Source organism: Mus caroli, unplaced genomic scaffold, assembly GCF_978045245.1.
Source record: "Mus caroli unplaced genomic scaffold, Mus_caroli_1 scaffold_5, whole genome shotgun sequence".
In the NCBI taxonomy this organism is placed as follows: domain Eukaryota; kingdom Metazoa; phylum Chordata; class Mammalia; order Rodentia; family Muridae; genus Mus; species Mus caroli.
Window position 1 is genome coordinate 20,549,981 of NW_028227260.1, and position 19,009 is coordinate 20,568,989.

At 45.4% G+C, this 19,009-nt stretch overlaps 3 protein-coding genes across 3 annotated transcripts in view; 1 reads left to right on the forward strand and 2 right to left on the reverse strand.

Annotated features, from left to right (window-relative positions):
* Positions 1–3,184, reverse strand: part of Smc1a (structural maintenance of chromosomes 1A) — a 43,143-nt gene extending 39,959 nt beyond the window's left edge. Inside the window, exon 1 of the mRNA XM_021153232.2 lies at positions 2,980–3,184. Coding sequence (XP_021008891.1) covers positions 2,980–3,088 — 109 coding nt within the window. The 5' untranslated portion in view covers positions 3,089–3,184. The remainder of the gene's footprint in view (positions 1–2,979) is intronic.
* Positions 3,185–3,348: 164 nt separating this feature from the next.
* On the forward strand, positions 3,349–15,811 carry Ribc1 (RIB43A domain with coiled-coils 1). Its single transcript, XM_021153578.2, has 8 exons — positions 3,349–3,459; positions 3,754–3,841; positions 10,385–10,501; positions 12,566–12,647; positions 12,834–13,178; positions 14,536–14,654; positions 15,081–15,475; positions 15,586–15,811. The coding sequence occupies exons 3-8, from the start codon at positions 10,385–10,387 to the stop codon at positions 15,665–15,667; spliced, it is 1,140 nt and encodes a 379-aa protein (XP_021009237.1). The 5' UTR covers positions 3,349–3,459; positions 3,754–3,841; the 3' UTR covers positions 15,668–15,811.
* A 147-nt stretch (positions 15,812–15,958) lies between these two features.
* Positions 15,959–18,562, reverse strand: Hsd17b10 (hydroxysteroid 17-beta dehydrogenase 10). Its single transcript, XM_021153346.3, has 6 exons — positions 18,461–18,562; positions 17,953–18,117; positions 16,876–17,040; positions 16,620–16,748; positions 16,431–16,539; positions 15,959–16,262 (listed from the first exon to the last, which is right to left on the reverse strand). The coding sequence occupies exons 1-6, from the start codon at positions 18,485–18,487 to the stop codon at positions 16,072–16,074; spliced, it is 786 nt and encodes a 261-aa protein (XP_021009005.1). The 5' UTR covers positions 18,488–18,562; the 3' UTR covers positions 15,959–16,071.
* Between the last annotated feature and the right edge of the window lie 447 nt (positions 18,563–19,009).

Below are 19,009 nucleotides of genomic sequence, written 5' to 3' on the forward strand. Positions count from 1 at the left end.
CTGAGTATCTTGCTTTGATAACTGCCCACCTTCTTTTTGAGACAGGATCTGTTGGCCTGGAAGCTCACCAACTTGACTACATTGACTAATCAGCAAGCCCCAGGCATCCTCCTGTGTCCACCTCCTCAGTGCTGGGTTATGGGTATATACCACCACACCCAGCTTTTAAAGTGGGCGCTGAATATCCGAACTCAGGTCTTCATGCCCATGTGGCAAGCACCTTACAGACAAAGCTATATCCTCAGCCTTCTCTTTTGTCTGACAGCACCCTGGGCTCTTTAATACTTGCTAAAATACCAATGCATAATCAGCTACCTTCTTAAGAATACTGCCTCACATGATTCATGCAAGTTTGTGAGTCAGGTTCACATTAATTACCCAATTTAGCTTATCCAAAAGCCTTAGGAAACAGGTATTTCCTCTGCTTTAAAGCGGAACAAACCTAGTCATTCCTTAAGTTAAAACTGTCAGCGAGTCCTTTACTTCAACTGACAGGATGACAAAACAGTCTCCGTGGATCATCAGGCTTCAAGCCCACTGTCCTTCATTCTGCTACTCGTTTGTTAAAACCTTAAAAAAATAAACCTTGTGGGTCTGGGGACTTGACCCAGCTGAGTGTGTGCTTACCAGGCATGCACAAGACCTTCAGCTCAAACCCAAACTCTCAAGTAAATCAGGTGTGGAAGTACACACTTGTAATTCCAGCACTCTGAAGATGGAGGCAGGAAGATCAGAAAGTCAGATTTGAAACCAGGCTGGGATATGAGATCCTATCTTAAAAACAAACGAACAACAAAAACCAAGATCTACTTGGTGCTCAATAAGTGGCACATCTATCAGTATTCAATCTGGAGTCAACTCTCTCTCTAGCTGCAGCAGAACTAGTAAATCACATAAACTGGAACTAGTCTTGTAACCACCAATTTCCCATCTTTGGGCTTCTCCCTTGATTTTCAAGGATCACATCTCACAACTACAAGCCTCTTTTTCTATAGTCATTAAGTGTTGGAAACATTTTTCTAATGCAAATGCTAACTATAACTATATACCAATAAAACATCTCAAGGAATGGCATCTTGAGAAGACTCATGCACTAGTGATGAAGATGAAAAAAAATGTACCATAAATGTGTGACCAAAAATAAATTTACGAAGTGGGAATCAGAGATCAAAAAATGCTTCATGGTGCCAAGCTTTGAAGGGTATGCAGAGGCAGAAAGCAGGTGTGGTAAAACACAGCTATAAATCTAGCACTTGGGAGGTAGGGGCAAGAGGATTTAAGAGTTTGAGGCCATAGGAAATTATCTCCAAAAACAAACAAACAAACAAAAGGTGGGACAGTGGTGGCACACACCTTTAATCCCAGCACTAGGGAGGCAGAGGCAAGTGGATCCTGTGGGATGGAGGCCACCTTGGTCTACAGAGGAAGTTCCAGAACAGTCAAGACTACACAGAGAAGCCCTGTCTGGAAACACCACCCCCCCCCAAAAAAAAAAAAAAACAGAGAGGTAAGAACCCAGGCCTGTTCCAAACAGCTGGATTTTTCATTCTAACAATGCTGAGAGAACTGGATTTCAACAAGTGGTACAACCAAGCATTTTCTACAAGAGTCACAACACCAAAATCCTAAGAAATTTAGTGGAACTCAAAGCATCAACCCTCTAGGCCAGTGGTTCTTAAACCATAGTAGGGGAAGTAAGTAACCCGTCATTACCACCCCCACCCGCACTCCAAACTCTGACATTGTCCGAACACATTTTTGATGGGCATTTCAGGGGAGTGGAGGTGCTGTCATTTAGTGGACAGAAGCCAGGAATACAGCTAAAAATTCTACAATGCACAGGACCAACCGCACAGAGAAAGTGTGTGGCTAACAAGCTAGTGTTAGGAAACAATGCTCTAGACAGAGAACAAAACCGCAAGCAAGAGTCCACAGTGAAGGTACTTGAGCTACTTCAAGGTAAGGGTGGCCTAGCAGGCTAGAAAATGAGTAAACTAGAATATCTCTGGAGTGGAGGAACACAGCAAAGATTCATAACGAACACTTCTAGAGATGGGTGAGAGGAAATCACGAGCTATACAGCAAAAACTAAGATATGAAATAGTAGGCTTAAGTATGAAAAAGTAGGGTTACTTACTACCAAAGTCACTCTAACTTATCAGCCTAACCCCTTTTCTACAAAACACTTATAACAGCCTAAGTGTTATCTTATTTTGTACTTTGCTGCTTCTCCTTTCCCCGGATCTCGGATTTGCTCTCCCCGCATAAACTTAACTGATAAAACCCAAAACCCTCCACCAATTTGGCAAGCGAACAAATTCAGGCTTATTTACGGTTTCCTGGTAGGAAAAGGGCAAATCAAAGCAACAATCTCTTAGGCGTGTGGGGGGCATGCGGAGGGGTGGGGGTCGTCGCAATCCCACACTGCTGAGCGGAACGCTGGGTCAGAAATTCAAAAGTGCCACAGCAGAGAGGAGGGGGAAAAAAAGGAATCGGAGTGGAGCGTTCCACCGGGAGGTGCGGGGAGGGCTGAATAGAGCACAAAGTACACAGCTTGGGATTGGACGCCAAAGCAGAGTTACGGTTCCCAAATTTTCCCAGAGGTGTCAAACAAGATTAGGAAGGTGGAACAAAGCAGACCGGAAGGAAGCCGCAGGCCAAACAACTGGCAGCAAATTTCGGGAACGCCTCTTTTGGCGGGAGGGGTAGTGGGCGGGGCGACGCGTGGTTCGGCCCATACCATTCGGGCCAGAGGGGTCTGTGCCGATCTCCGCCAACTGACAGTTGGGAAGAGGCTCGAATTCAGTGTATGCCAAAAGGGAAAGCAAGTTCAGGTCCAAGCCCCACCAAGAGGATCAAGGAACATTTTAGGGTTTACGATGTCTCAGGTTGCATGGGGGGTAGGTTGTACTACTTTGCAGACAAGCAGGGGGAACCGGACCGGGACACGCGCAGGGCCACAGCCGGTTTTAATCTCACCAGAGCCATTGGGTCCAATGATGGCGGTGAACCTCTGAAATGGTCCGATAATCTGTCGACCCTTGTACGATTTAAAGTTCTCGATCTCAATCAGTTTCAGGAAACCCATGACAGCGGCACCGGCGTAGGAAAGGCCGCGCCTTACTCCTGGAAACCGAGGTTAGCCCGCGCGGGAAATAGCGCAGTGCAAGCCGGGTGTACAGTAAGCCTCGCGATAATAAGTCCAAGCCAATCACGATTTCCTGTTTCCGGGACCAGAAACGGTCACTTCCGCCTGAAATAGCGCTTTTGTTGAATTGTTGCCGGGCTGGAGCACGCGCTGGGCGCTTAGGCCCCGCCCCTCTACGTAGTTACCCAGCAACTGTTGAAGTGGCCGCCAACTAGGACGGGGAAGCGTTAGTGCTCTGATCACTTCGGGGGAAATCAGAGCAGGCAGGCGGGATCTGAGCTCACGCTTGCTGGGAAAGAAGTCACTTCAAGGTTCTGCCAGAGCGAGTGGGAGGCAGAAGCTCGGCTGGGGTTTGTAGTCTAGCCAGCAAGGGGGGAGACGAGGAGAAGCGCTTCAGCCAAGGATTCAGTCGGGAATGGGAAGGCGCCCTCCGAAGGGTGGGCAGTTTGGGATGCAAGAGGGATCAAAGGGAGGACTTAGGTGAGGTGAGCTTAGAGTGTGAGGACGATGAGAGTATCCCCTAGAAAACAGAGATACAAGTTGGGAAAGGCTGTGTTCTGAAATACTGCCCCTATCGTCTGCTTCTCTCTTATTTCTCCAAGCAGAATTTAAAGACTGCCGTTGTAAATCCAAGAGTCAACTTGGGTCCAATCCATTTTCAAGCTTCAAAACTGGAATTCTGTACTGAGAAAGGTATCTTGTGTGACACTAGAAGTCCGGGTCCTTAAGCCAGTGCTCCAGCTCTGTCCTTTTCCCTCCCTGTTACATCAAGTTTCCCCCATTTCCACCGCTTCCCCTCTGTCTCTTTCTCTCCTCCCTCCCTCGTTCTCTCCTCTCTCCCTCCCTTTCTCTTCCTCTCTTCTCTCTCCCCCTCTCCTCTCTCTCTCCCTCTCCCCCTCCCCCTCCCCCTCTCCTCCCCTCCCCTCTCTCTCCCCTCCTTCCCTCTCCCTCTCTCTCTCCTCCTCCCTCCCTCTTTCGCTCCAGCTCTGTCCTTTTCCCTCTGTTACATCAAGTTTCCCCCATTTCCACTGCTTCACCTCTCTCTCTCTCTCCCTCTCCCTCCCTCCCTCCCTCCCTCCCTCCCTCCCTCTTTCTCTCCTCTCTCCCTCCCTTTCTCTCCCTTTCTCCTCTCTCTCCCCCCCTCTCTCTCCCTCTCCCCCTCCCCTCCCCTCCCCTCTCTCTCTCCCTCTCCCTCCTCTCTCTCTCCCCTCCTTCCCTCTCCCTCTCTCTCCTCCCTCCCTCTTTCCTCTCTCTCCTCCCTCCCTCTTTCTCTCCTCTCTTCCTCTCTCCTCTCTCTATCCCTCTCTCTCTCCTTTATACCCTGCCCTTCTCCATTTCTTTTCCAGCCCCTTTTTCTTCATCCTTTCATTCCCCTTCTATCGCCTTATAGTCATGATCTTAGCAGTCCAGGATGTCTACTGAATCATCCCCCTATTGTGACAACAGATTGTCTTTATAGGCCGGGGTTAGTGCCATTTTCAGTTAGATATGGAAAGAGTCTGGTGGTTTCCACAGCTATTCCTGGGTATCTCCTTTTATTTTTTATTTTTTCAAAAGTTTCTCCATCTAGCTCTGACTGTCCTGGAACTCTGTAGACCAGGCTGGCCTCGAACTCAGAGATCCACCTGCCTCTGCTTCCCAAGTGCTGGGATCAGAAGTGTGTGCCACCACTGCCCGGCTTTGTAACTGTGTGCAAGTGCAAGCATGATCAAATGTGTGCACAAGCCACAGACATTAGGCATCAGATCCCTTGGAGCTGGAGTTACAGGTAGTTGTGAGCCACCTAACACAAGTACTCAAAGAACTCTGAAAGAACTGGAAGTATTCTTAACCACCATGCCATCTCTCTAGTCCTATTCCTGTAACTATTTTTAAATAATGTCTAAAAGCTGGGAAGAATCCTAAAGAGTCTAGGGAGGTGAGAAAGCTCAGTTGATAGAATCTGATATGGAAGCCAGAATGAAGCTCTTTTGGGAAACTAGTCACAGGCAACATGAGGGAATAAAATCATCAGAGGCCAGAAATCTCACATACATTTTTAAAAGTTACTATTTAATTTTCAAAGATTAAATGTAGCTTGGGAGAAAATTAAATTGGAGCCCTATCTCTAAATATATACAAAATCCAGTTTCAAATGGATTCAAAACAAATGATAAAGGCAAATCTTTAGGAATTGTGGAATATATAGGAGAGTATCTTTATAAATTTAGAATATGGAGAGGTTGTTTTACTGTTTGTTGTAGTTTGGTTGGTTTGGTTTTAATATTTTTATTCTTTTTTCAGGGGGGGGAAGCAGGGTCTCTGCATTGTCCTAACTGTCCTGGAACTCACTTTGTAAACCAGACTGGCCTCAAACTCAAGAGATTCACCTGCCTCTGCCTCCCAAGTGCTGGGATTAAAGGCGTGTGCCACCACACCTGGCCAGTTTTTTATTTTTATTATATACTTTCATATATGTACCAATGAATATGGGTCATATCCACCCTCATATCAACATCTGTCCTCTAAAGCCCCATCGTATCCCACACATTTTTGTGATTCAGAGTCCACTTGGTCCTACCCACATGTGCATACTATGCGCCTGCAAGAAAATTGACAATTCCTCAGCAATTCTACTTCTAATAGCTCTGCAACTGGAAAGGAGCCTCATGAGCTCCTCACCCATCCATGCTGGAAGGTTCACTGGCTTGCTCTTTTACAGGTCTTGTACAGGTCTCTTGCAGGTGACCACTGCTGCTGTGAATTCACGAGTGCATAGCTCTGTTGTGTCTAAAAGACAGCATTTCCCAGTACTGCTCTCCATCCTCCAGCTCTTTCCATTCTGTCCAGTCCTTGTAGCATAACGGACCCTAAACTTTGGAGTAGTGGTGATACACATCTCATTTAGGGCTAAGCACTCATTCTAGTCACTTATTCTCAACAGTTTGAGCGTTGTGAGTTTCTGCATAAACTTACCTAGAGAAAAAAGAAGCTCCTTGGAGAGCAGCACTAAACTATGAATATAAATACAGATATTTAGAGGGCAGGTTGACAGAAATGACCATTTAGAAAAACAGTGCTAGTAGGTTCTCCCCCTAGGGCCTATGACCTGCCCAGACATGGACGTTTGACCAGATTTATAGTAGCAGGCATGAATTCCCTTTTGTGGACCAGAACCAGGTCTCAAATCTAATCAGAGAGTGGTTGGTTACACCCTATAATAGTCATGCCATTAATACACCAGTGGGCACATCTTACCTGGAAGGTTGGTATTATAGCATGCAGGGTCCACTGCTGGGTAAGATGTCTTTTCTACCCTAGTGACTTGACTTGCACCTGGAACTCTGAAAGCTTGTCAGCATGGGTGAAATTGCCTTGTTAGTCCCAGATTTCTCTATTCTCAGCAGCTAAGTGTGTGATGTTGTTAGCACTAGGCTCTTAGCATCTAATTATGGTGAACAACCAAGAGAAAGCAGCAGTAGCCTATGTGTTAGGCTCCTCTGGGAACCTCCCTTACCAATAACTTAGCATTGAGATTTTTATTTAATAATTCATTTTTTTCTGGGAACACCCATGATTTTTTTGAAACATGATGGCCTGTAACTTACTATTTAGTCAAAATTGGCCTCCAATTTTTAAGTCCTCCTACATCAGCCTCCCAACTGCTGGGATTATGGGTTTGAGCCATCATACCTTTTAAGAAATTTCTTCAATTACTAGAAACGCTTCTTTCAAAGAAAAAGATGGGCACATATGACTAAATTTAAGTTTACCAAAATTCATCATTAGGATGTGAAATGAGGGCTAGAAGAGGGCTCAGTGGATAGGAACACTTACTGGGCCATGATGGAGCACACATTTAATCCCAGCACTGGAGGCAGACGCAGACAAATCTCTGGGTTCAAGGCTAGCCTGGTCTACAGAGAAAGCTCTAGGACTACAGACAGGAACCCTGTCTTGGAAAAAAAAATAAAAATGTTTAAGGAGATAGATTTACCCTAATTTGAATGCTACATAAAATATGTATGCATTGAAACAAAGTACCCAACAGATATGTATAACTTTATTTAATATATCTGTGAAAAGTAAACATTTTGTATACAAAACATCCCTAAAATGAACACAAGATGAGTAGGCATTACACAAAGCAATAAACAAAACGGTTGACCACGTGAAAAGGTGTGAGATCTCATTAACAATAAAGGAAAATCTATTGAAGTCAGTAATTATGGACTGATAAGATGGCTTATCAGGTAAAGGCATTTGCAGCCAGGCCTGACTTGAGTTTGATTACTGGATTCCACATAGTGGAAGGAGAAAGCTAACTTTTGCAAGACCTCCACAAGTACACTGCGGTGTAAGTGTATATGCGTGCACACACAGAGGTTACCACCACTGTTTTAGGTTTTTTTTTTTTTGTTTTTATTACGTGAGTGTGTGTGTGTAGCAGTCAGAGAACTTACAAGGGTCAGTTCTCTTTCACCATGTGGAACAAAGGTTCTCTCCTTCTATCATGTGCATCCAAGGGATGGAACTCACCAGGCCTGGTGGCAAGCACCTTTCCCCACTAAGCCATCTCCCTGACCCCTGTGTGATTTGAATATTGTATTTTATTTCACCCCATTGTATCTCACTTGACTATTCAATAGTTACAGAGGGCTGATGGCTATAGATAAGCTAAGTTCATCTTGCAATAAATACTGGCTGAGAAGCTATATTAGTTTCATATCATAATAAAAAAATCCCAAACTTAATAAACCAATAAAAACTTGCTTTCATACAGCTCTGGAAAGCAGAATACCAAAATGGGTCTCAGTGGACTAGGGATCTGAACTCAGATCCTCAGGCTTGCTAGCAAGCACTTACCCACTGAGCCATTACCCCCAGCCCTGGAAACAGTCTTTAACACAGCCTCACCTCATTCTTTTTGTGTGTGGAGGGGGGCGTTTAGGTGTGAGTCTAAGCTTTAATGATGAGCCATTTCTCCTGTCCACCGCCTTTAAAAGAGCCCTACTCAAAGCCACTATCCTTATTTTTTTGGTTAACTTAAGTGGTCTCCACATTGGCCTTCTAGCTTCCTGCACATTGTTTCCTATTGCCCATTCATCACACAAACAAGCAGCTTTCTTTTCTGAAATACTATTTTCCCTTTATTTTATTACTTATTATCTAGTAAGATAATCAGCCCCATATGCATTCATATTTTGGGAAGCCCAGTTTTGACATGTTGGGGGGAGCAGGTTACAAACATAAACCTTATATTTCTCTAGTCTTACCTCCTTGAAATCCTCCACTAACCTCTCATTACATTGAAATTCAAACTCATACCAGGGTCTTTTTTGGAGACGGTTTAAAAGCAAACTTATTACATTTTAGTTAGTGGGGGGGGGCATGGGTATGTACATGTGGAAGTCAGAGGACAACTTGTAGGAGTTGGTTCTCTTTCTATCATGTGGGACCAGGGAACAAACTCAGATCATCAGGCTTGTTAACAAGTACCTTTACCCACTGAGCCATTTCACCTGCCCTTGATACACTTTTCTTGAGACTGGTTCTTACTCTGTAGTTGAAGAGGACCTTGAACTTGTGATCTTCCTGCCTCCACCTCCCCCAAGTACTGAGATTATAGGCATGCACTACTCGATTCAGGTTTACATGGTACTGTGGATTACACCCAGGGCTTCATGGATGCTAGCAAGCACTTTACACTTTACCACACTCCAGGCCCATTACTATAGGCTTCGAAGAGCCAGTCCTTACACACCTTTTCAATTTGTCTCATGCCACTATCTCTTGGTTATAGTACTCCAGGCACACTGGCCTCTCTTGACATTCTCCACTTCTTTCTATAGCTATAACTTCCACTAACCATTTTGTAGCTGAAATAGTTGACATAAACAAGGAACAATATGTAGCCCATATCTAAGTTTGGAAGCCTGATAAAACAGAAACCAACAAACCAACTCCCCAAGTTAAGATAGGTGTAATCTTAGTCCTTAAAGACTGGTAAAGTATTACAACTTCAAACAACCCTGGGTGATACAGTGAAATCCTGTCAGAAAAAAAAAAAAACCCTCAACATATAGAAATTATTGGTCCCACTGGGGTGTCTTGTCTCTTTTCAAACTACTCCCCACAATGCAAAATCTATTGTTCTTTCTGTAATATTTATCTACTATATACATAAGGATCCATGAATAACATTTTTAAAGTTTTCTGGTCTTTTAAACACTTGGAAGACATTTACTTTAAAGTTGTTTATGAAGATTTTGATTTTGATTTTCTTCGTTCTTTGTGTTTTGATCATTGTCACCCTGTTTCCAACTCTTCTCAGACGCAGCCCCCTTTCCCTGCCCACCCAACTTTCTATGCTCTTAATTTTTTTCACCCATCAAGTCTAATTTGTGCTGACAACATATTGATTTGTGGCCTTCTGCTGGAACCTGGTCAACTCAAGAGTGGGCTTGCAGAGCCTAGTACACACCTTTAATCCAGGCAAAGGCAGGCAAACTCTGAATTCATTGCCAGCCTTCTGGGTCTACAGAGTGAGTTCCAGGACAGCAGGGCTACACAGAGAAACCTTGTCTTAAAGAAAGAAAGAAACAAACAAACAAATAAATAAAAAGAGTAGGTTCTCCCCTCCCAGCAGCTGTCTGTTGCCAACAGCTCTTTCACTAGGGCTGGGGGCTCATACCCCCTTCCGTTTTGCATGCTGGGATAGTCTGGCTCGAGCTTACACAGGTTTATGCATGCTAACAAAATCTCTGTGAATTCAGACATGCAGCTTCCCCTGGTATGTGCAGAAGACACTATTTTTCTGAATTCACCCACCACCCCTGACTCTTAAGTCTTTCCACCCCTTGTACAATGATTACTGAGACTTGAAGAGGGGGTGTGATATAGAGGTCCCATTTAGGGGTGAGTGTTCTGCAGTCTGTTATACTCTGCTCACAAACACTTTAACTTAAGGAGTGCAATAGTGAGACTTGCTTTCAGAGAATTTTAACATGGATTAACAAAGGCCATCAGGGATTCCGGGAATATTGTCTGACGTTAGACCGAAGCTTGACTTAGTGTGATGACAGCAGAGATTGAAGACACAGATAATGAAAGGTCATAAAGTAAAATCAAGATATAAAACATCAGAAAGTAAAACCAGGATCATAGCTAGTGAGATGTTAGAGAAAGAAATGAAGGTATGGTATAGTCAAGGACAATGTCAGCATTAAAGAGCCATTCTACCTCTCGTTGCTCCAGATGTATAAATTAGACCTTGTATCAGATCCCAAGGAGCTGGCAGCCATTGAAGCTAGAAGAAATCGTGAAAAGGAACGCCAAAGCCGATTCTTCAATGTGCGGAACCGAGTCATGGGGGTGAGTGAGTAATGGGTAACTTTACAAGGCTGGGATTACTTGCCCCTTATGCCTTGAAAGGAATGTAGCAATGCATTATAACCCTTCTGGACTCAAGCATGCCCTAGAACTGGAAAGGCAGGAGCTGGAGGACCAATCTCATATGCCTGGACAGGGCTTAGGAAGAGAGGCAGGACAGTGAAGAGAGATGATGGGGTGACAGCTAGCTCTCCTCTGGTCAGTTCTTGGACTATAGCTGGTTCTTAAGAAATAATGTGGAGCCATAATAGGGTGTAAAGAAAATTTGATACTACATAAAGCTAGGGTATTTCTGCAAGGCTAAATACGACATTGTTATATTAGTTGCTTTTCTTATTACTGTGATAAAATACCTGACAAACACTGGGAAGGGAGGGTTTGTTTTGGTTCAGTTTAAGCATATAGTCCATTATTGGAGGAAAAGGGCTGGAGGTGGCTGGTCAATTTGCGCCCACAGTTAGCAAGCAGAGATCAACTCACTTTCTCCTTTCTATTCAGTCCAGGACACTAGTCCATGGTATGGTACTGCCCACAATTAGGGCAGGTTTGCCCACTTAAAATAGACATGTCCAAAGGTTTCTCTCCTAAATGATTCTGGATGCTTCCAAGCCGACAATATTTTATATATCTTTTTATTTATTTGGGAGGGGCATATGGGACCACAGTGTATGCATATATGACTATATAGGGCAAAAGATAGCTTCCAACTACCATATGGCTCTCTGATACCCAACTTGGTTGTCAGGCCTGAACTTTACCCAAGAAACCATCTTACCAGACCATGTTGTCAATATTAACCTTCACAACTGTGAACCAAAGTGAGGGATAGGGACTGATGGAATGTTTCTTTTTCACTAAACTGTATTTCCTTTTAAACTATTTTGAAATATTTTCAGTGAATTATAATGAAAAGGAAAATACTGATAGCTTTAAGAAACAAACAATTGTAGACCAGGCTGACCGCCTTGAACTCAGAAATCCACCTGTCTCTGCCTCCCAAGTGCTAGGATTAAAGGCAAAAAAAAAAAAAAAAAAAAAAAGAAAGAAAGAAAAAGAAAAAAGAGAAACAAACAATTGCCAGGCATGCAGTGGTGGCGCACACCTTTAATCCCAGCACTTGGAAGTTAGAGGCAGGCGGATCTCTGAGTTCGAGGCCAGCCTGGTCTACAGAGTGAGTTCCAGGACAGCCAGGGCTACAACAGAAAAACCCTGTCTCAAAAAACCGAAAAAAAAAAAAAGAAAAGAAAAGAAAAGAAACAAACAAACAATTGCTGAGTGGGTGGGTAGGAAAAGGATCTAGGAAAGACACCATACTTGTGTTCAAAGGCCAGTCTGCTATTATATATGTATGGCTTTTGGTACATAACCTATCTTTTCCTCCTCTGGAAAATGAGACCAAATAAAGCACTGAGATATCAACTTTGAAAAAAAATCAGAGCTTATTACCTGACCACGAGCAAACTGAAGTTTGAGTAGTCTGAGATTCTGGTTGCAAGAATTTCCTCAGAACCTACCCTGGACCAAGCATTATGGTAGGCAGTGGGGAATACATGATAGCTAAGGCCTAGCTTCTTCCCCCCAAACAGCTCACAGCCTAGTAGAGGAGATAATAGTGAGGCTAACATCAATACAATATGGCCAGTGGACCCTAGATTATGAGGGTAGAAGTTTCCTGAGCAAGTCTTGAAGGGTAAACTGAAATATGGGAAAGGGTGGAATGAAAGACTGTTCCAAGGGGAGGAACCAGTTGGAGCAAAGGCTGTGGGTTTGAAACAGCTTAAGATGCGCAGAGAACTAGAAGTACAGTTCCTTACACTACTGTGAGAGGAGGCAGGGAAAGGGGAACAAAGAGATAAAGGCAGAGAAGCAGTGGCTAGACCACAGAGGTGTTTACAGGCTTCGTTCAGGGGTTAGAATTGTATCCAGTAGGTCCTGAAGAGTTACAGGGTGACTCTGAAGAGGATCATTCCTAAACAGCATCCTTTAGGGCATTCAATATACATGCTCAGACCCTACTCTAACTTAGCTCCTTTCTTTGAGATGCAGGTGGATGTGGAAGCCCTCAACTACCAAGTGGAGGAACGAAAGTTTCGGGAGGCAATAGAGCGAAACAAAGATATAGCTTATGGTAAATACTCAAGGCTTCGGCAAAATCAGAAAGAGTGGCCTGAAGTTGGGCAATTCTGCCTCCAAATAAAGCCTGAGGCTCTGAGGGGTGATAAAACATACTAGATGACCTTGGGAAGAGGCTTGGGAGCAGAGGTTGACTGGGCTCTGTTCTAGGTGTCTTCATGTCCCTGTCAATCACTCTTAGGTACCAAGCATGCGCACTATGATCTGGTAGCCCAGATGCTAGAGAAAGAAGAGGCAGAACGAGCATACCGGCTGTCCAAGAGAGTACAGGATTTTCGGGAGCAAAGGCAGCAGCAATACAAGAATGGACATGAATTTGACTTCTGGGATCCAGACCAATTCCAGGAATTTCGGGTCCCTTATTATGAGAATGATGCATACCTTGGCCCAGCCAGCATGCAGTACTTCCTTGGAGAGGACCCGGAGAGGGCCTCACGCATGAGAATGCAGCAGGAACAGATGAGATACAACCTGGAAAAACAGCTACAGGAGCAACAGGCAGCCAGAGAAGAGGAGGCTCGAGCAGGTAAGTAGCACAGCAGAGAGTTCATCCAGTCTGGATACAGCACTGTGTGAGAAGGTACTTACTTTACCCATACAGCTGAGGCAGAAAGGTCAGGCTGTACAAGCCCTAACTTCCCTGACTTCTTTCTTGGCACTTCCTTGAGGAAAGCATTTTACAGTTCTACTTACTGTCTGCTTTGGGTAAATGAATGTTCCTCTCTATAATTGCGTATGTCTTCTTTTCTTCATTTCATGAGACAGGGTCTTGCTGTTTATATTCAACCTAGTCTGGGCTGGAACTCAGCAATCCTTCTTCCTCAGCCTCTAGAATACTGGGGTTTCAGGCATATGCCATCTTGACAGCTCAGTTTCTTCATTTTAAAATAGGGATTATAATCTACATCACATAGAATAGCAACTATTCTTATACAGTCTGGCCACATCTTTCTTTTACACTAGAGAAAACCTTTCCAGGGCAAGAGCCATGTCTTTTTACTCATTTTGCCTTCCAATCACCAGTGTCTCACAGGGCCTAAAAACAAAGAAGCCAGTGTGTGGCTTGAAGGGGGGGAAATTTAGTAGCTTTGCTTATGCTGTGGCCATGACTGACATGCCATTTTCTTCTTGATCACTGTACTTTGACTTTTATAGTTGTTGTTATTGTTGTTGTCCTCCTCCTCTCCCCCTTCTTCCTTCTCCTCTTCACCCTCCTCCTCCTCCTCTGTCTTCATCTCTTCAGTTTTGGTGCTGGGGATGGAATCTAGGACTTCCTATATGCTAAGCACAAACTCCTACCACTATGTGATTTCCTCAGCACCCAAAACCTTTAATATGCTTATATGCATCTCTGCCATTGGCCTTACCAGGTTGTAGTCTCATTATTGGATCGGTCTCTCCTACCAGAGAAGGAGGTTTAGTGTGTGTGTGTGTGTGTGTGTGTGTGTGTGTGTGTGTGTAAGGTATTAAGATTGTTAACTTGCTATGTAACCAAGGATAACCTTGAAATTCTGATCTTCCTGCCTCTGTCTCCCAAGAGCTGGAATTATTGGCATACACCACTACACTGGACTAGGCAGGGAGTTGTCTGGGATAGTATCTAATTCTGTGGTATCCTTAGAACCCAAAAAATAACCTTATGACTGAGACTTAATGAAATGACATTATTTACTTAAGACCATACCACTGAATGGTGACAGAGCTTCATTGTCACCCAATTTGCTAAGCTTTGCCCACCCCTGACCCCAAGGAGTACTCCTTCCTTATCACTATAACTTTGGCATTCAAATATAAACACACAAAGTACGTTGAACAAATAACTACTGCATGAATGGGCACTAGAATAGGCAAGTCCAATACCCTGCCTGTATTTCTCTGTGTAGCTTTGCTCAGTGACCAACTGCGCCTAGCCGCTGACACACGGGCTGCTGAACTGGCTAGACTGGAAGAATCCTGTCGAGCAGCTATGAGGACTGCTATGGCCAATGCCAACAAAGCCCAGGTATGTCCTGAACCAGCCAGTGTACTAAGCCCATCCCAATTCCTGAACAAAGTCCTGGGGGACCTTAGTCCTGGGGAATCTTTCTCCTTATATCCCATTTCAAACCAGTGCAAGCATTCTCATCTACCCAAGCCTTCCACCTAAGATCCTATTAAAGCCTAAGTCCCCTCTCTCCCTACCCCTAGATATAGGGTGCTTTAAGAACAGCTATTGACCTTTCATCTCTGATCTCTCAGCATAAGGCTTTCCTAAGTGCAGAGAAATTCCCTGGCTATTCTGCCTCCATCGTGCCCGTAGGCTCAGTAAAAATCCATGCTACGTCTTTCTCTTCTCTCTTGGATGAGTAGGGCTGTAGTTTTCCAATCCCTTCAAGAGAGTTTCCTGAGGCTGGGCCCCCAAATGTTTACATTTGGGGGTCCCTACTAGGCAGCCAAGCAAGCCCTGCAGCAGCGCCGTGAACAGCAGCAGCAACAGGAGGCCAACCTCACAGACATCAAGAAACAAGTCACCAGTGACCTGCTGACTGAGAATCCTCAAGTTGCCCAAAGAGCCAATGCTCCTCACCGGGTCCTGCCCTATTGTTGGAAGGGGATGACTGCAGAGCAGAGAGCTGCCATCAGAAAAACTCAAGAAACACAGCGACAAGAAAAAAAGGAACAGCGCCATGCTGAAAAGTTAGTGGAAGCTGAGTGGGGAAGCCAAAACAAACGGTTGGCTGAAGCAGCTCTGGAGCTGGAAGAACAGGAGAGGGAACTGTGTGCAGAATTCCGAAGAGGACTGGGCTCCTTCAACAAGGAGCTAGCTAAGGAACAGCAAGCTCAGTGAGTTCTAGGGTGTAGCAATGGGGAGGAAGCCCCGGGGGGAGGTGGGGAGGAATGACAAGGGCCAGGGAGAGGGAAACACATCACCTGAGGCCTTTGTATTTTCACAGGCAAAATTATCTGAATTCGGTCATCTACACCAATCAACCTACTGCGCACTATTACCTACAGTTCAACACCAGCAGCCGCTGAGCTCAGGATGGTCACCTTCCTTCTCACAGGTGGCCAGGAGTCAACAAAAATGCAAAAAATCCTTATTTCTAATTTCTACCCAGTAGGAGGGAACTAAAGCCGAACCTCCACTGTCTACTCTAGGTAATAAAGTCGTTCACTACACTCAACCATGTGTCAGAAGAGTACACCAAAGGTGTGAGATACCACCTCTCACACTCCACACCGGATCTCTCATGTATCCAACCTCAGAGCCTTTACTCTACTCTCTTCCCCATCTCAGTTCCCCTAGCACACAAAACTGCACACACCTTGGAAGTTTGAGAATTTATTAGGCACCGAGGGTGAGTGGAGCAGAGTTACAAAGTGGCTGTTAGCTTTCCTTCAAACTGAAAAGGAGCCGGTGTTTCCCCTGCCTTGGCCCTTTAAGGCTGCATTCGAATGGCCCCATCCAGCCGGATGACCTCTCCATTCAAGAATGGGTTCTCGATTACGGTCTGTACCAGATGAGCATATTCAGCGGGGTCACCTAGTCGGCTGGGGAAGGGTACCTGGCTGGCCAAGAAGTTTTGCACTTTCTCTGGAAGGGTGGTAAGCAGTGGTGTGGCAAACAAACCTGGATAAGAGTACCAGAATCAGAGGTTCAGTCTTCTTTTCAGTTACTTGGTTCTTCCTCACTTTAGTGCTAAGCTGCTACATTTAGGGAGTGGACACCTTCTCTCATCTGCCTACAGGTCCCACCCAGTCCTAGTATAGCAAAAAGGTAAGAAAGAGAAATGTCTACCTGGAGCAATTGTTACCACACGGATGCCTATAGGAGCCAGATCTCGAGCAATGGGCAGTGTCATGCCCACTATGCCCCCTTTGGATGCAGAGTATGCAGCTTGTCCAACCTGGAAAAAGAGTGGAGAACATATGTGGGAGATCCCCCAAAAGTCATTCAGCTAAGAGCTTCCCTCCTCCGTTCACATACCTGGCCCTCAAAGGCAGCCACACTGGCAGTGTTAATGATAACTCCACGTTGGCCTCCCTGGTCTGGTTCATTCTGGCCCATCACCCCAGTAACCAGGCGGATCACATTGAAAGTGCCTATAAGATTCACCTGGAGGATGGTAGAACCATGATGTAGGATCTAGGACAGAGGCTGCCTTTTGTTTCCTTACACGCTTTGGGAATACCCACTGCCACACACCCCTTATCCTCCCCGTGGAGATCTGCCAAGGCCTTACATTGATAACCCGCTGGAAGTCCTCCAAAGTATGGATCTTGTTCTTCTTTTGGTGGTATGTCTTAATGGCCACTGCAATACCTGCACAGTTGACAGCCACATCTATACGGCCAAACTTTTCTTTTGCTAGAGTCAAAGCTGCTTGTACCTCCTTCTCAGAGGTCACCTAGACAGGAAGAGATGAAGGAGAGGTATTTCTTTCCTACCATACACACACCACTAAACCTGGAGAGGAGGGCAGACCCAGACCTTGGGTGGGAACAGAACTGTGTGAGCAAAAGGGGGGGGGGCAAGAAAGAGTTGTAATAAAACAAATGAAGATGAAAGGGGAAATGGTAGGTTCTATAGAAGAGTGTTGCAAAACATTTCCCAATCTGTATTCTCTTGATTCATATGCCTCAGGTTATTCTCAGTTGATACAGATTAGGGCACTATAAACACTTTTGTTTTTTTTCTCTTTTGCAAGTACTGATGACTAAACCCAGGTAGGTGCCTCCCACATGCTAGGCAAGAACTCTGCCACCAAGCTGTACTCCAATACCATCAGTTCTGAAAATAACAGGAACATGACCTAGCTTTTAAAAAAAAATCCCTTCCTGCTGAGTTGAAGTTTTTCAACTCTATAAATGTAAAATGTCTGGGCAAGATATGCATTCCAACTGAACATATCTTCTCCAGGAAATCCTGGTGTGTCCAATCCTCTCATCCCCATAGTGCTGAGCCCGGCTTTAGCTTTCTTACTGCAGGGCACTCACAGTACACAAGACACCGGTCAAAAGCTAAAAGGAAATGAGTGGAAATGAGTTCCCCGCCCCACCCCCGCCCCCGCCTCCGCCTTCTGGGGTGTGTGTGTGTGTGTGTGTGTGTGTGTGTGTGCAGGAATGTTCCTGCCAGGGCACACGTGTGGAGGTCAGAGTTGGATCTTTCCTTATACCATGTGGTTCCCAGGGATCAAACGGGGGTGTCATGGATGACATCCTGTGCCTTTAACCACTAAGCCATCTGACCGACCCCAGACACTACTCTTACGGAAGGAATCCCCCAAGTTTCCTCGTGAACGAGGAGAGTCACGACTCACATTTGCTGGGGCAAATATGCAGCTTTCGCCTAACTTCTTGGCTTGGGCTTCACCCTCTGAGTTAGGTACATCCAGAAGTACAGCTGTGGCCCCTTGTCCCACCAGTCTTTTGGCCGTAGCTAGGCCAAGGCCCGAGGCTCCTCCAGTTACTACCGCGACCAAGCCCTGTGAAGAGGTATTAGGTAAACTGCTATTATCCAGACCACTCCCCACCTTTTCATTTGCCAATTCTAGAGTTCTGCGAAGAGGAAGCGGGGACGGTCAGTGACCTAAATGTGCTTCCTCTCCTCAGCGAGGAAACCTGGGAGGAGGGGGCGTGTCTCATCCCAGGAAGGTTTTTTTCTGTGACCCCTCACACACAGATGTAGTTGAACATTGATTATTCACCGATTGAGCCCAACCACCGCAAAACCACGCGTTCTCCATGCACCGATATCTCCTCTCTAGTTCCTGCCCGCGCAGTCCTAGCCTGCATAAAAACAAAGGTTAGAGGCACAGAGCAGTCTACCTTCACGCTCCGAACTGCCGCAGCCATCTTGCACAAGCCTCGCCACGAGAGGAGGGCTTTTAGTGCCTTTTGCACATGCTCTCGCTGATTGGCCGACGCAGAGCCGCCTACTAGATGGAGCGGCTGTCGCGGGGGCAGGGAGCAGTCGCCGCCCAGAGGGGGATGGGGGAGATAGGGGCGTGGCCTGCTGTCGCAGACCTTGGAAAGGGAAAAGTTTCGATCCCAGGGTTAGGAACATCTCCTTTGTAGAAAAACCTAGCGGCTCCAGCATGAAATCATTACTCCTTCATCCTGCTCTCTAGCTGATCTTTTGGCAGACAGACAGCTCCACCGGAGAAAGACAGGGCAAAAAAAACTGAGTCCCTTCAGAAACTGAAATCCCTTTCTCAGGAAAGCTTTCAAATGTAAATGAAACCGATTCCTATGTGGTACCAGGTCCTGGGCATATACAGGGTGTAATACAAGGTCCATACTTCCAAAGAGGACACGGTTCATTTAGGAAAAGATAAAATTACAGGATAGACAACTAAAGGGGCGTAGAAGCTGATT